General features: G+C 38.5%; 1 protein-coding gene across 1 annotated transcript in view; it reads left to right on the top strand.

Annotated features, from left to right (window-relative positions):
* The window catches only part of PRKAA2 (protein kinase AMP-activated catalytic subunit alpha 2), a 65520-nt gene extending 48542 nt beyond the window's left edge, over positions 1-16978 (top strand). The window contains 10 exon segments of the mRNA XM_049774603.1: positions 1350-1351; positions 12424-12470; positions 12472-12528; positions 12530-12559; positions 12562-12606; positions 12608-12641; positions 12644-12936; positions 14544-14571; positions 14574-14669; positions 16311-16978. Coding sequence (XP_049630560.1) covers positions 1350-1351; positions 12424-12470; positions 12472-12528; positions 12530-12559; positions 12562-12606; positions 12608-12641; positions 12644-12936; positions 14544-14571; positions 14574-14669; positions 16311-16549 — 871 coding nt within the window. The 3' untranslated portion in view covers positions 16550-16978.
* The last annotated feature ends 259 nt before the right edge of the window (positions 16979-17237 follow it).

Raw genomic sequence — 17237 nt, 5'->3', positions numbered from 1 at the left:
ACTCACTCCTGGTGGGGATTAGGAAACCAAACATGGCAGCAGGGATTAAACCCAAATTGATTACCTGCAAGGCCAAGTGCCTTATCCTTTTATATTATCTCTCCAACCTCCTTTTATGCACCTTTCTTTGATCTAATACACATTAATCTTTTAAAATTCTGCTCACAAGTCACTTATCAAATTATTTGTGATTTCCTGGGCCAAAGTATTAGTAAAGTGGGTAGGGCACTTGCCTTGGATTTAGCTAATCTGTGTTCAACACCCAGAATCCTACCATGCTCTTCTGCCAGGAGTGATCCTTGAGTAATAAAGCTAGGAGTAACTCCTGGGCATGTCCCTTCCCCCCAAATACCCAAATATATCACTAATAATATCCTTTTGGTAATGTTAATTTCTTCCATTAAAATAATTCTTTTCTGGGGCCGGAGAGATAGCACAGTGGTAGGGCATGTCTTGCAAGCAGCCGACCTGGGACAAACCCAGGTTTGATTCCCAGCATCCCATATGATCCCCCAAGCCTGCCAGGAGCATTTCCGAGTACAGAGCCAAGAAGTAACCCCCTGATTGTTGCTGGATATGACCCTACCCCGAAAACAAAAACAAAACAAAACAAATTCTTTTCTGAGGCCAGAGCAATAGCACAGTGGGTAGGGCATTTGCCTTGCACACAGGCTACCCGAATTCGACCCCTGGCATCCCATATGATCTCCTGAGCCTGCCAGGAGTGATTTCTCAGCCCAGAGCCAGGAGTAAACCCTGAGTGGCACTAAGTGTGTTCCCCAAACAAAATAAAACAAAATTATTTTCTTTTCTTTTGTAACTTGCAGATAAAATTTTAATCTGTCTTTCAGTGTATCTCATAAATTTTAAGATTATCAGCTGATATAAAAGCATAAAAGTTTTGGTTCTGTTTTTGAATCCAAAATAGTTTCCAGTGGGTTGGCTGTGAAGATTCTTGTTATGTGAGCAACTTTGAAAAGTGTACTTGCTGGTTCACAGTGACTATGATGACCTTTTATACCCAAGTAGAATGATTTTATTTGCCTTTTACTTTTTACAATGTCATGAGGTTTTTCTTGTTATCTAACATTTCATTGATAATTATTGACAAATGTGGGTCCCTTGATGTCATTTAGAAGTCTTTTCTCTTCTCCTCAAAATGAGAAATTACTGTTTCAGAATTATTTTAATATTGAAACTAAGTGGATGGCATAATAGTTATGTTTCTGTTTGGTTTTTTGGGGTTGGTACTTTTTTCAATTTGGTACTGCTGCTTATCCTCTTTTTTTGAAGCAAGGAAAGCAATTTTGTATTTTTTGGGGGGGGGTCATCACAACCCAGCAGCTCAGGGGTTACCTCCTGGCTCTCTACTCAGAAATTGCTCCTGTCAGGCACGGGGGACCATATGGGATGCTGTGATTTGAACCACCTGTCCTTCTGCAAAGCAAGGCAAATGCCCCCCTTACTTCCATGCTATCTCTCCCGCGCCCGCCACCATTTTGTATTCTTTTTTTTTTTTTACATTCTTGTTATCTTATAGCTATTATGTTTCCCATTTTTTTTCAGTGTTCCAGATCATATACATTAAAAATTATAAGTGTAGAGTACACCCCACCTTCACATACATCTCAAAACCTGCTCTATCCTCTGCCATCTTCCACATGAGGCTAATCCTCCCAAGCTTGCAGCCCCCAGGGCCTTTTTGGAGACAAAGCAGATTCCCACCTTCTATCTGAGACCCAGCAGCTCTCTGGGCCCTTCCTCTGCCCCATCTCCACAGGCTTACCCTTCACATCTTTCTGAACTGCATGGTGGCCTTGCAGCAACTCTCTTCATTCACCTCACATTGCTCACATTTAGACCTCCTGTCACTTGAAGCAAGGAAGTTTGAAAAGGTGATACCTAATCTTTCAGAGACTCTCAGGGTTAACTATAAACATTCTCTCTCCTTACAGCAGGAAATAGCAAACACACTATGGGGGAAAAACGCCCCATCAAGTTCTAAATGCATGAAAATAATAAACCAGGGGCCCTGCCAGCACAAAACCCCCCAAATGTTGGAAACTCATGGAGAATGATTTTAGTGACACTATATTGAGCAATGTAGTCATGAGTTAGAAGAAATAAATGCTCAAATAGTTAGGAAAGCACAAGAAAAATCTTTGAGGACGTTCAAAGATGAGATTCAGGAACCTTCCCAGAAAAAAAAAGGGAAAAAGTCTAAAACGAAATGAACAGCATAACAGAAAACTATGGATGGGGTTCAAGAGAAAACAATGTAAGAATCTGATATTAAAAACCCTTAAAGAACAGAAAGGCAAATTCAATGAATAACTACTAATTAAAAAAATTACAGAAGATAATTTCTCAGAGTTGAATGCAGACACTGAGATCAAAGACCCAAAGGTCTTTTTTTTGGGGGGGGGTATGTTTTATGGGGAACCACACCTGATGGTGCTCAGGGGTTACTCTTGGCTCTACGCTCAGAAATCGCTCCTGGCTCGGATGGCCATATGGGATGCCGGAGATTGAACCTGCGTCTGTCTTGGGTCAGCCGCATACAAGGCAAACCACTTTACATCTGTGCTACCGGCTCTGAAACTACTTTTTAAAGAAGTTTTAAAAGAGCTTTTTAAAAACACGGGTCAAGGGCCAGAGAGATAGCACAGTAGGGTGTTTGCCTTGCACGCAGCTGATCCAGGACGGACGGTGCTTCAAATCCCGGCATCAATATGGTCCCTCGTGCCTGCCAGGAGTGATTTCTGAGCACAGAGCGGGAGTAATCCCCTGAGAACTCCCAGGTGTGACCCCCAACCAAACAAAACAAACACAACAACAAAAAACACAAGTCAAACTTCTCAGCACCTTTGTCATTGAGATGACATTCACTCATGGTACAATGCTTTCCCTCTACTAATGAAATGTTTGTTTATTCTTAGCTTGCTAAGGGATTTTATACCTTTTCAATTATGGATTAATGTTTAATTTATATTGGATGTTCTAGGTACATTAAGGTAATTTTTTATATCTAAGAGATTTTTAGCCTTTATTTTAATGATAACACCATTATTTACCAAGTTGTTCATAATACAGTTGTTTTCTGGTATAAAATATTCAAACACCAGTCCTACCACCAGACATTTCCTCATCAGTGTCTCTAGTTTTGTACCCTAGCCTGCCCACTTGCACAAATAAATTTATTTATATTGTTTGTTACAAGACACAGGCAAATCGAATTACCAAAACTTAGATTAATAAAGTCAATTTGTGATAACCATTATACTGTATAGTAGTGTTACTGGAGTCATTGTCTGAGGAATTACTGGACTAATTGGTGCCCATTTGAGTCTTCTCTATTACTGATTTTGCTCATGAGTTTGATAGTCTTCTATGAAAACTTTCCCATCAAATTTGCTGTTATCTTATTGGGTTGATAGTTCTATGAAATTTGGAGGTATTTGTTGGCCATCTATGTGGTTGCACCATCCAGGAACTATGGAGTTGGAAAAATTTGGTGGCTTGGTAACTTAAGATTTATTTGTTGAGCTGCTAGACCATTTCTATGTCAGAGGCTGTAGGCTGCTCTGTTTTTAGGCAGAAAAGGGAAGCTCACCACAAAGAGTGGTGAATGCTGTTAGAGAAATAACTACACTAACAATTAGCATGAAAACATTAATAACTGAGAGAAGTTGAATGCCCTATCTGGAATACAGGCAGGGATAGGGAAGGAGGGAGGTGGGCATGGTGGTGAGAAGGTTGCACTGGTGAAGCGTGGTTCTCTGTTTATGACTGAAACCCAACCTATAATCATGCTTATAATTATGGTGCTTAAATAAAGATTTCATAAAGGAAAAAGAAAAAAAAGAAAAGTGAATCTGCCTGTCCTTGTCCCAAGATGGACTGAAAGGGACGGAAGTGATAGTAAGTACAGCAGTAGGGCATTTGCCTTGCATTGTGGCCAACCCAGGAAGGGCTGGGTTCAATTCTGGCATCCCATATTGTCCTGTGAGCCTACCAGGAGAGATTTCCGAGTGCTGAGCCAGGAGTAACCTCTGAGAACCACCGGGGTGTGGCCCAAAAACAAACAAACAAACAAAAAACAACACAACAACAACAAAAAACAACCACAAGATGGACTGAGAGTTTTCAGCCCTGGACCAGACTGCCTGGAAGGATTGAGCTACATCATGCTCTTTTCAAGATCAGTTGTAGATCTGGGCTAGAAAAAAATGTTGTTGTTGTTGTTGTTTTTAATCAGCTTATTATGATTTACAATTCTGTGGAATTTCAGGACTTTAATTTTATTCATCTGTATGTGTGTAGGTGTCACCACCTTCATAATAAATTTTGAAAAGAATTTATAATAAATTTTAAAAAGAAACCCCTTCAAAACAGTGTAAATGAGCACCAGAATTTGTTATAAAAAATAAATATAAATTTGAGGGGAACCTTTTGTACTCAGAGCTCTTTTGAGTAGCTCACTTAATGAGTTTCTCAGAAAGAAATGAGATATTCTTATATAAATATAAACTTGTGCCGGTTTGTACCCACAAATACACTTTAGAATTGTAAAATGATGGAGTTTATTTTAGAAAAGGTGTTTCTATATTTGCAGGATTTAGAAGAAAAATGAAAATTAGAGTTTGTTAGGGTAAGTTCATTTTATACAAGGATAGGGGGTATAAATAAGGTGGCATATCTTCTCTATATTAGTGTCATAACTTGAATTCCACCCTTTTTTTTGGGGGGCACACCCACGTGATGCTCAGGAGCTTACTCCTGGCTATGCACTCAGAATTGCTCCCTGGCTTGGGGGACAATATGGACACCAGGGGATCCAAACCACGATCTGTCCCTAGGCTAGCTGCCAGCAAGGCAGATGCCATTACCGCTCTGCACCACCACGCCAGCCCCAAATTCTGTCATTGTTAAAATGGCATGCATTCCAGGTTTTCTTGGGGAAAATGACTTCCCAAGTAGTTCTTAGAGGTCTTAGTGCCTACTTGGAGAATCTTAACTAATCTGGTTATGGTTCAAAGTGAAGGGTCTAGGAATGTGGTGCTACTCAGGCCCCTGTGGTATCAGAGGATCTACTTGGGCCTCTCTCTTTGTACTATAGGCTGCACACTATGGTTTTCACTTTTTGATACAGTATCAATTGCATGCAAAGATGTGCCCTCCTAACCACTGCACTTTCTCTCTCCGGCCCTTTAGTTTATACTTTCTGGGTCATTTCTTTTGGTGCTCAGGGCCCATCAGGGCCTCTGCTGCTGGTGTTCAGAATCTAATTCAGAGCTCTCATATGCAATGATTCTGCCTGCAGCCCTAATTCATGTTTGAAAATTCTGGGCCTGGAGAGATAGCACAGCGGCGTTTGCCTTGCAAGCAGGCCGATCAGGACCAAAGGTGGTTGGTTCGAATCCTGGTGTCCCATATGGTCCCCCGTGCCTGCCAGGAGCTACTTCTGAGCAGACAGCCAGGAGTAATCCCTGAGCACCGCGGGTGTGACCCCAAAAATCAAAAAAAAAAAAAAAAAAAAGAAAAGAAAATTCTTTATATAATGATACAGCTTAATAGCAAAGCATATGGCATAACTATTCTGTATCAGGCATTTTCATTTTACTGGTGAATTGAAAAGTATCCCTTATCGGATGGAGAGACAGTACAGAAGCTGAAGGTATTTGCCTTGCATCCAGTGATCCTGGACTGACCCCATGCACAGCCTATGGTCCCCATGCACTCGTCAAGTGTGCTCCCTGTCTATCAATTGCTGTACTGTAATACACCAAGAAACAAAATAAACAAAGAAAAAAGAAACCCCAAACAAAGTATTATCATTCCAGTTTAACAAGTAAGCTCAGGGTCCAAACAGAGTATAAGGGTGAGGAGTGCTTTCCTTGCCATTCATTCAGTTGATTCTGATTGTATCCCTGGCATCACAGATGGTCCCCTGGAAGCTGCAGGAATGACACACTTATCATAGAGCCAGGAATAAATCCTGAGCACTGCACAGATGATGCCTCAGAAAAGGAACAACAACAATACATCAAAGGTTGTTTTATAATCTGTTAGCATCTCTTTTGCCCCTATTCAATTTTAAATTGGGGAACAAGGATTCATATCAATATAGAATGCCTAGCTCACCATTTAAAAAATGTTGAATAAATATGATGGTTGAAAATTACCATATATGATATAGAATCAGAAGAGAAAATTCAATTCATAATTTGAAAAAAACATTCATACTTTCCATTAAATCAAATTGCTTTACTTGTTCTGTGATGTTCTTTCCGTCTACTATATTTTTATTTCTTTGCCTAAAGAGTAAGCCTAAAGATCACTGAAATCAAATATTGGAAATATATAGTCTTAATATAATTAACGTTCTCAAAATATTTTCTGGTGAATGTTAGCTAGAGGGCCAGAGAGATAGCATGGAGGTAAGGCGTTCTGCCTTGCATGCAGAGGGTTGGTGGTTCAATCCAGCACTCCCATATAGTTCCCAGAGACAGCCAGGAGTGATTTCTGAGTGTAGAGCACTGCAGGTGTGGCCAAAAAAAAAAAAAAAAAAAAGAAAAAAAGAAAAAAGAAAAGAAAAGAAAAGAAAATGTTAGCTAGTTAAGATTTTTAAAGTGAAAAATTAAAAACCATTTCTGCACGTAAAGAAGTTTAGATATATACTAAGTTTCTCAAATTTAACCAATATCACATTAGATTGTAGTGATTAGAAAGACATAATTGTCTTTTTGGTTTTTTGGTTTGTTTTAGGTCACACCTGGCAGTGCTCAGGGGTTACTCCCTGGCCTCTATGCTCAGAAAATCGTCTCTGGCAGGCATGGGGGATCATATGGGATGCGGGATTTCGAACCATGATCCTTCTGCATGAAAGCAAACGCCTCTACCTCCATGCTAACTCTCCTGGCCCCGAAAGACTTAATTTTTGGCGACTGTATATGTAACTTGTATTAAATGAATTGGTTTTGTCTCAGGTGAACCCTTCTGGTTACTGCCTTATCTTGATAAAATTCCATTCCCAGAAGCTGCTAAAACTAAAAACTGGAAGTATGGCTTTGTAATGGGCAGTTTTCTTCCTATAAATTATAAGATTTAATTTGCCTGGAACTTAAATAAAATATTTTATTATTTTAAAACCAATTCATCTAATTTAAATATCATAAATTTATTCATAACACATTGCGCAATCCAGGGTGTTTTAAGTATATTCACAAAAACAGTTACTTCCTCACCACTGTCTCTGTTCTAAAGTTGTTGCTGACTCCTTCACTGGAACTGGTGTCACCACTTGTAGTTGTTCCTCACTATTCCCCTCCCTCCCCTCCCCAAGATCTACCTTGTCAACTTTACTTTTTTCTTTTTGGGTCACACCCGGTGACGCTGAGGGGTTACTCCTGGCTATGTGCTCAGAAATCGCTACCTAGCCTTGGAGGACTATGTGGGATGCTGTGGAATCGAACCGGTCCATCCTAGGTTAGCTCGTGCAAGGCAACGCCCTATCGCTTTGCACCATTGCACCGGCCCCAACTTTTTTTCTTGTTTTTGTTTTGGGTCACACCCGGCAGTGCTCAGGGGCTACTCCTGGCCCTACACTCAGAATCCGCCCCCCGGCCAGGCTCGGGGGAACATATGGAATGTCTGGATTCAAACCCACATCCTTCTGCATGCCGGCAAACGCCTTACCCGCTGTGCTATCTTTCCGGCCCTGGCCAAACTTTTCTGTCTATTATGGATTTGTATGCTCTTGACATTTTATATAAATGAATGTATATAGCACATACCCCTTTAAGTCTGGCTTTTTTGACTTTGCACATTTTCACGCTTCTCTCATGGTGCACTCTGTATCAGTAACTCATTCATTTTTTTGCTTAAGAGGCAATTCATTGTACATGAATGTACATTTTATCCATTCACAGGTGATGGATGTTTGAAATTGTTTCTGTTTTTAGCTCTTATGAATTATGTTAATATGCACATTCATCTGTACGAGGCTTTTGTATGGACCATATGTTTTCATTTATTTTAGAATGTAACCTTGAATTTGTGATTGCTAATATGTTATTGTTATTGCTCCTTACTTTAGTGATTTTACTGAGCCATTTCATAAATTCTGCATTATTTGTCATAGGCCAACTACTTAATTAAGATCAGCTAATTTTTTTTTCTTGTCAGCTTCTTTCTTTTTTTATTTCTTGCTGCTGCTTTAGTATGTTAGACAGCGACTGTTGATTATTTTTGGCAAATACTCCTGGAGAGAGGAATGTTTGCCTCAATGTTTGACTCCAAAGTGGAGGAACTTTGGGTCAGGTCAGATAAAGATAAGATTTGAATAGAAGTTACCAGTTCTGTGGATATTGGATTTTTGGTAAACTTTAAACCTCTTCTCTGTTTCCCCCATTTCCCCTCCACTCCTGGCTGCTAAGCTGCTAATTTTTTTCTACATGATTGCTGAAGCTGTTTGCTTTTCAATATTACTGTGGATTTGCGGAGTAGATAGATATTTAAAACTAGTAGTAAACTAGTAGAATAATTTAAAAATTAGTAGGAATTTAAAACCCTACTAAATTTAAAACCCCAGATATTTAAAGCCTCACAATTCTGAGATTTAGCATTTCTTTGTGTTTTGTTTTAAGAGTTTTTTGCTTTGTTTATTTTGTTTTTTGGGTCACATCCAGTGGCCCTCAGGGGTTACACCTGAACCTCTGCACTCAGAATCATTCCTGACAGGCTTGAGGACTATATGGGATGCTGGGAATTGAACCCAGGTCTGTCCACAGGTCTGTTGCATGCAAGGCAAACACCCTACTGCTGTGCCTATCTTCCAGCCCTCAGCCATCTTCTTTTGATCAAACGTTCATTCCTAGATTTTAAGCCTTTGGTTAATTTCCAAAAATTCTAAAAAGGTTGATGCAAGCAGCGGGCACTCATGCCTGCAGTAGGGCAAGGGCTTGGCTCACCCTCTCCTCGGAGCATTACCAGCTTTCAGCTGCATGCCCAATATACCCATAAGTTTTCACCGACTTGGTTTACATCCTTTTTTGAGAACAAAGTGGGTGTGTGGAGCTGGCCTAGTTTGTAACATGGCTGCTGCATGGTTTGTGGGTGTGGTTCCAGCTGCCAGCCTGTTATTGATATTTTAAAAACTGTTAGCATAGAACAATTTCTGATGTTCAGTTCTATATTGAGAATATTTTTACCTAACAGTAATTTTAATTGTTATCTTCTACTAACTTCGTTATTAGAATTATGTTGGTAAGTAAACTCATTAATGAATTATTTTTATATATATACCCATTTTAATTTATGCTACATTTATTGAACATTTATTTACTAATGATATTGAAGTCTAGCTAATAAAGTATATAGTTCTGGCTTCAAGGATCTCTAAGATTTTTGTTAATTAAAAAGAAATCAACAACCTGTTAGAAAATTGAGTGTTACTAATAGGAAGACCTAAAGAAGCAATACAAGCTTCATCCTTGCGTATATCTCAGAGCTTGACACATTTTCAATTTTGACTATTTTTGCTAATCTCATCATCACTCACCACCATCACTGTTGTTTTTTTTTTTTTATCTATTTAGCTTATTTATTGAAGAAGAATAAAATAATTTTAGGATGAAAATGAGAACATATTTTTCCTGGACTATAAAAAAAGTTAATTGATATTTTATAACCATAGATTCAAATCCCCAAATCATTTTTATAAGCATTTTTATACTGTCAGAAAATCTGATTTCTTTTTTTTTTTTTTTTTTTTTTTTTGAGGGGGGAATGGGTTTGGTTTATACCTGGCAGTAGACTCAGAAGTGGCTCCTGGCAGGCTTGGGGACCATATGGGATGCCATGATTTGAAGCAAGGTCCATCCTGTGTTGGCCATATGTAGGACAAACGTCCTTACGGCTGTGCTATCACTGCTGGCCCAGAAAGATCTGAATTCTTTTGCAACCTGTCTTCTTTACATTGCAATCTTGTGACCTTGGTTTATTTAGATCCTTGAAACACTACAGCAATTCTTTCTTATCCTCAGAGCCTTTATACGTTTCATTTTTTCCTAGTAATATGTATTGCCCTCTCCTTGACTAACTTCTAATAATTTTGATCTCTGCTTAAATGCCCAGTCATTGTGGTTTCCTAATAACCTTTCCATTTTGAAATTATACACTGTAACTTTACCTTATACTTTCCACTCACAATCTTTGTCCCTAAGACTTTTTATTTTATTTTATTTGAAACAATACTGCTAATGGTAGGGTTTCTTCATATTACAACATCTCCAACACAACACCACTCCACTGGAGTATCTACCTTCCTTTAATCATTGTGTCTCAGGGTCCTCCCCCCTGCCCTCCCTTCCTCCCAGTGTCCTTTACCTCCTGCTCTGTTTAAATCAGTTCTGTAGACAACTTCTTGTGTTGTTGTTCTTGTTCTTGTTGTGTTGTCTTGATATAAATAAACAAATTATTTATCTCTCACATATGAGAGCCATCATTCAGTATCTGTTCCTCTCTTTCTGACAGACTTCACTGAACATGATAGCCTTATGTTTCATATACATAACAGCAGATAGAACGATTTACTTTTTTTCTTACAGCCAAGCTAATTTATTTTTTTGTTTTCTGGGAGGGGTCACACCCAGCAATGCTCGGGGGTTATTCCTGACTCTGCACTCAGAAATCACTCCTGGCAAGTTCGGGGATCATATGGGATGCTGGGGATGGAACCCAGATCCTTCCTAGGTCAGCAGCGTGCAAGGCAACTCAGCCCCCACAGCTGTGCTATCACTGCGCATAAGTTAAATAATTTTATAAATAATATTTTTATTTAAGCACCATGATTACAAACATGATTGTAGTTGGGTTTCAGTCATAAAAAGAACACCCCGCTTCACTGGTGCATCATTTCGATCACCAATGCCCTTTATCTCCCTCCTTCCACACCTGTATTCAAGACAGGCATTCTACTTCTAACTTCATGATAGTCGTCAGTGTAGTTATTTTTCTAACTGCACTAGCCATTTTTCTTGGTGAGATACATAAAAAGGTAGATTATGCTAGGGTACCAATAGTTACTTACATTAGATGTAAAAACCTAGAAATAAGAGGACATATGGTTTAAGAGAATGATTCACAGCTTGTTTTAATTTTAATACAGCTATTCTTAAAATTAAGAGCTCCAAGTTGTGTGTTTGAAGATTAAATATAGATAATTTGTATTTTTCATGCTAACAATTCAAACTGAACAATTCAAAACTAAATACCTTAAAAATAACTAAAAACAACACATGTGAATTTATGTAATGTATACTTTTTAAAATAGCCCTTATTTTCCAAAACCAAAAGTATGTGATCAGTGATATTCTTTTTTAATTTTTCTCAAACTCCCCCTCAATATTGACTTAGAGATAGCCAACTAGGTTCTCATATCTACTTCATTTAATTTGGTAAAATATGTTAGTTGTAAATTTGTGAGAAAAAAAAGCTAACTCAGAATGTGATTAAGAACTGGGGCATTTGTAAATCCTTTGGAATAGTTGTGCGACATTTTCTTTGTCATTAAACAAAAATCTAATAAAGTTGTTGCCAATGTCATTTCATAAAACCTGTTAGTAGAAGTGGGATTTTTTTTTAGTGAGGGGAGTATTGGGCCCATTCCTGGCAGTGCTGAGGTATCACTCCTGGCTCTGCACCACTAGGAATTACTCTGGCGATGCTTGGGGAACCATAAGGGGTATAGGAGATCAATCCCAGGTCAACCATTTATACAAATCCAAGTACCCTCTCCTTTGTACTACCACTCTCTGCCAATGCCAGAGAATTTTTCACTGCTTGATTACATTACACCCCATTGATCTATTTGCAATTTAAATGTGTCTGCTTACTTGCTACTCTGATTCTGTAATAACCTTGAATCTGTCATTTGGAAAAATATTGATTGGGTTCATTGTGTTGTATTTTCCAAATGTCAACACATTTCTTATATAATTTAAAAAGTATATTTGTTATTATTACTGCCTATTAGAAACATATTTAAGGGGTGGAGCAATAGCACAGTGGAAGGGCAAAAAAAAGATAAAGAAATCTTTAAGTTAGGGAAACTTAAATTCACAGGGGAGATACCAAATTGCACAAAATTCTAAATCTTCTGCTAGAAAGTTCATATTTTCTCATTAGCAGCAAATTCTGTCCTGACATTTTTCTTAATGTGATAAAGGTTACTTTCATTTCTGAAAACTAGCACAGTTTCTAACTTACATAATTTGAGTATAGGATATGGATTATTAGATTACCTACTAAGTTATTAGAAAACTAGGATGCTTTTGTTCTGTTGTAAATCCATAGCTAAATAATTTGGAACTTGCTAATGCATCATTCTTAGAAGAGTGTATTGTGACAATTTTACTCGAGAGCATGAATGGTTTAAAGAAGATTTGCCCAGTTACTTATTTCCTGAAGGACCCCTCCTATGATGCTAATGTCATTGATGATGAAGCTGTGAAAGAAGTGTGTGAAAAAATTTGAGTGCACAGAATCAGAAGTTATTGAAACAGCTTGTATAGCGGTGACCCTCAAGACCAGCTTGCAGTGGCTTTATCATCTTATCATTGACAATCGAAGAATAATGAACAGGCCAGTGAGTTCTACCTCGCCTCTAGCCCCCCAACAGGTTCTTTTATGGATGATAGTTCATGGCATATCCCCCAGGGACTGAAACCACATCCCAGAAAGGATGCACCTTCTTATAGCAGACAGGCCCCCAAAGCAAGATGTCCACGGATGCCCTGAATACCACGAGCCCAAGTCTTTAGCTGCTGAAAAAAAGCCAAGTGGCATCTTGGAATCCGGAGTCAAAGTAAACCCATACGACATCATGGCTGAAGTTCTACACGTGCTATGAAGCAGTTGGATTTTGAATGGAAGGTAGGCTTATTATAGAATATGATATTATTTGTAGATGGACATTTTGTTCTAGATGGTAAGACTGTCCTAGCAGAGATGAATACCAACTGAGATCAATGTAAAAGATGATTTAGATATAATTTAACAGTCTTGACTATCTCGACTGATAAGTTCCATTTCCCCCCCAAGGCTGTTCCAATAGTGTTCCTGTTTTAAGGACTCCCTCCCTCCTCCTGTCTATACCAATAGAGGCTACTTATAACATTCTATACTTTTATTTACTCAACAAGTATTTTTTCTGTATTGAGAAAACCTGTCTCAATTGGCTGATGTTTTTAATCCTCAAATATGCTACATCTCTTTCAGTCTATCTATTTTAAACTTGTGCTCACATTCATTTCAATTCCATTTGGATATTTGAGGGGAAAGGCAGTTTTAAATTTCATATATGTATTTTACTCTTATTTATTTCCTGATGGCTTTAAAATGAACATTTTAAAGGAAGACAGATGTTTAACTATGACATGTCTCTTGATGTTTGACTAAATTAGCCATTGTCATTCCCTTACATCTATGTGAAATATTTAGTTTTCTGAAGCAAGGGAAGAAGTAATTTTATTTATATATTTTTAAAGGAAGGTTAGGGTTTGGGAGATAGGACTGGAACAGTGGTTAGTTAGAGTACATGCTGGCATGCACCTAACCCAGGTGCAAACTTTGCTGGTAACATATGGTGCTCTGAATATCATTAGGTGCAGTCTTTAAGCCACTCTTTCCCCTCCCCACACCCCGCCCCTTAATGCTGGTGTGGCTCTGGAAACCCCCCAACACTAATCCCTGACACAATGGCACCTCAGCTTCACAACCTTGCACTTAACTGCAAGCCCACTTGCACCCAAGCACCTCTTGGAAGACATCCCACCACCTAAAGTTATTAATACATTTCAAATTCATTATGAAAAAATATTTGGAAGTAATTTGAAAAAATATTTTGAAACCCAGGGCCAGAGCCATTAGCACAGTGGTAGGACATTTGCCTTGCACACACTGACTCAGAATGGACCTTGGTTCGATCCCCGGTGTCCCATATGGTTCTCCAAGCCAGGAGCGATTTCAGAGCACATAGCCAGGAGTAACCCCTGAGCATCACTGGATGTGGCCTAAAAAAAACAACAAAAAAATTTTTTTGAAACCCATATTATTCTTTATCTTATATAGTTTTCTGCAAAAGGTAAATGTCTTTCTCACTTGAATATTGCGCTACTTAAATTTTGTGAGAGTATTTATTATAGAGCTGTATGCAGACCATTAATATATGAGTTATCCTTTTTCTGTTGTTTCATACTTATTGGTAAAGATATTTGAGCTGAGCAAACTCAAATAGTATTAACCAAATAGTATTAATGTTTTAGGTCAGTTGCATATGAGCCTCATTTAAATTGTAATTGCTAGACAGAGAGTTTGTGGAGAATTTTATAAAAATTAATTTAGCATGTAATATGAAACATTCAATTAGGGTTTCCTTCTCTACCCTTTATTGATTTATTTTTATTCTTTGCAAGAATACAAGATTAAAGAAAATATTTTATGGTTTGGTGTTTTCCTTTAAAGAAGATTTCCTGTTTTAGGTAGTGAATGCCTACCATCTTCGTGTAAGAAGAAAAATCCAGTGACTGGCAATTATGTGAAAATGAGCTTACAACTGTACTTGGTTGATAATAGAAGTTATCTTCTGGACTTTAAAAGCATTGATGGTAAGGATGCTTTGCAGGCATGAGCTCTGAGAAGGTAAAACTTGTCACTAGATGTTGACAAGATGTTAAATATTATCTTAATGATTTGGTGGGTAGGCCTTCTATACTGATTTTTAAATAAAGCAGACTTAACTATAATTTAATTGAAGTGAAAAGGATCAAAGTCACGCAAATATCTCCTTTCTAGCACCTGTCTGTAACTGCTACCTAGCCATAAAAATGCTGTTTAAAGTGTTGACTATGGAATAGAAAAGTAAAGAACCACAGATGGGCTGGAGAAATAGTACAGTGGGGGGCCGGAGAGATAGCATGGAGGTTGGGAGTTTGCCTTTCATGCAGACTGTCGGTGGTTCGAATCCCGGCATCCCATATGGTCCCTGTGCCTGCCAGGGATGATTTCTGAGCATAGAGCCAGGAGTAACCCCTGAGCACTGCCGGGTGTGACCCCCCCCAAAAAAAAAAGAAAAAAGGAATAGTACAGTGGCAAGGCACTTGCCTTGTACATGGCCGAACATGCGTTTGATTCCCAACCCCACCAGGACTGATTCCTGATCATAAAGCCAAGAGTAAGACCTGAACAGCCTAAAGTGGCCCCAAAACTCCCCCATCTTCAGCCCAAAATAAAGAGCCTCAAAGCAGTGTCTAAAATTTATTTTAGCATTATGCTCGCTGAATTTCCTCTTCATGAATTATTCTTATCAATGATATCCAAGGTCTCTCCCAGAATTTAGGTGCCTCTAACTGTCCAAGAATCAAAAGAATCAGGAAAGTAGGAGGTCTAGATTATTAATACGTGCTGTGCTTACTGCTTGTACACCGGGATGAATCCAATGTGGTCATTTTTTTAGAGGCTTGAGAGATAGTATAGCAGTCAAGGAATGTGCCTGCGTTATAAGCAGCCAACCCAGTTTCTATTCTAGGCTCTCTCTGTAGTTGTCCGAACCCACCAGGGGTGATCCTTGCATGCAAGAGCCAGGAGTAAGTCCTGAGCACCACCAATTTTGGGAACTATCTCAGACTTACAACATCATAGCTCTTTGGGTTTTTCTTTTTCCTTTTTGAATAATATTTCCCATCACATCCCTGCTATTTTAATATGTACCAAAGATTTAGAATCACTGTGTGATAGTAACTTTGATTTCTATCTTAGTATTTATTTTTTAATATACTTCAAGAAAATAAAGGTTTAAGAATATGTTTCTAGGGGTATCAGTTTAATGTAAGGGTTAATGAGGAGTACTGAGATAGACTTAGAAGTAACATTTTAAGTGTTGTGATTGATTATTAATTTCTGCTATGATTATGGAAAGAGGAAGTCTTGCTATCACTGCTTCTAAAATACTAAATATTGGGCCAGAGTGGTAGCACAAATGGTAGGACATTTGCCTTGCACGTGGCTGACCCAGGTTACATCCTTGGCATCCCATATGTCCTCCTAGCCTGCCAGGAGTGATTTCTGAGCACTGAGCCAGAAAGAACCTCTGAACGCCACCAGATATGACCCATAAACCAAAAAGCAAGCAACCAGACCTGAAATAATGTATTTCAAGTTGCTCTTCCTTATCTGTGTTTGCTTAATATAATATCATCATGATGCAAGGTCAGTATTCACGTGAATTGCTATTCTTTGGTCCATTTCAGATGAGGTGATGGAGCAGAGGTCTGGTTCCTCAACACCTCAGCGTTCCTGTTCCACTGCCGGCTTACACAGACCAAGATCAAGTTTTGATTCTGCAGCTGCTGAGGGCCATTCACTTTCGGGCTCTCTCACTGGTTCCTTGACCGGAAGCACGTTCTCTTCAGTTCCACCTCGCCTAGGCAGTCACACTATGGATTTTTTTGAAATGTGTGCCAGTTTGATCACAACTTTGGCCCGTTAATGCTTTTTCCCTAGCTTCTGTCTTTCTGTTAGCACACTGTGAAAATCAGATATATTCTTTAACTTACTCTCTTCTTGATATCACAGACTCTGCTGATACTCAGTGCCATTGAAATGACTGAAAACAAACAAACAAAAGTCTGATGTTTTATGTACCTGTAGAAATTTGTAGTCCTATTTTGACTATGATGAATTCACATAAGCGGTGTTTTTAATAGGTGGATACTGATGATTATTATTGTTAATTTAAAATTGTGAGTCCACTATAGATGATTAATACACCTTCATTGGTGAATCATCTCAATGGAAGGGTGCTTTGGCAAAACCTCCTTGCTTTAAGTATTTATTGTATGTAAATTCAGTTTACTCCCCAAATTTCAGTAGGCTTTAAGCTCTGTTTATGTGCCTAGCTCTCTTGCACAAGATTGAAAAAAAATAAGACAAGTAGTAAGGTAGTATATAATGATCAAATCTTCAAAGCCTATGCCCCCCCCCGCCCCCCAATTTCAAAAGCCAACATCTAGCAGTTTTCAACTATTACTGAGTTCTCTTATTGGGGACTGGGATTCCAAACCAGAATTTGTTTCAAGTTTTCTTGAAAAAAAAAAAAAAAAAACCCAACAGCAACAGCAACAACAAAGCTGTAACCACTTGAGGTTATATCTATAAGATTTCACTAAATAATTTTT

Source organism: Suncus etruscus, chromosome 6, assembly GCF_024139225.1.
Source record: "Suncus etruscus isolate mSunEtr1 chromosome 6, mSunEtr1.pri.cur, whole genome shotgun sequence".
Taxonomy (NCBI): domain Eukaryota; kingdom Metazoa; phylum Chordata; class Mammalia; order Eulipotyphla; family Soricidae; genus Suncus; species Suncus etruscus.
The sequence above is the reverse complement of the archived record's forward strand: the minus strand, read 5'-3'. Positions and strand labels throughout refer to the sequence as shown.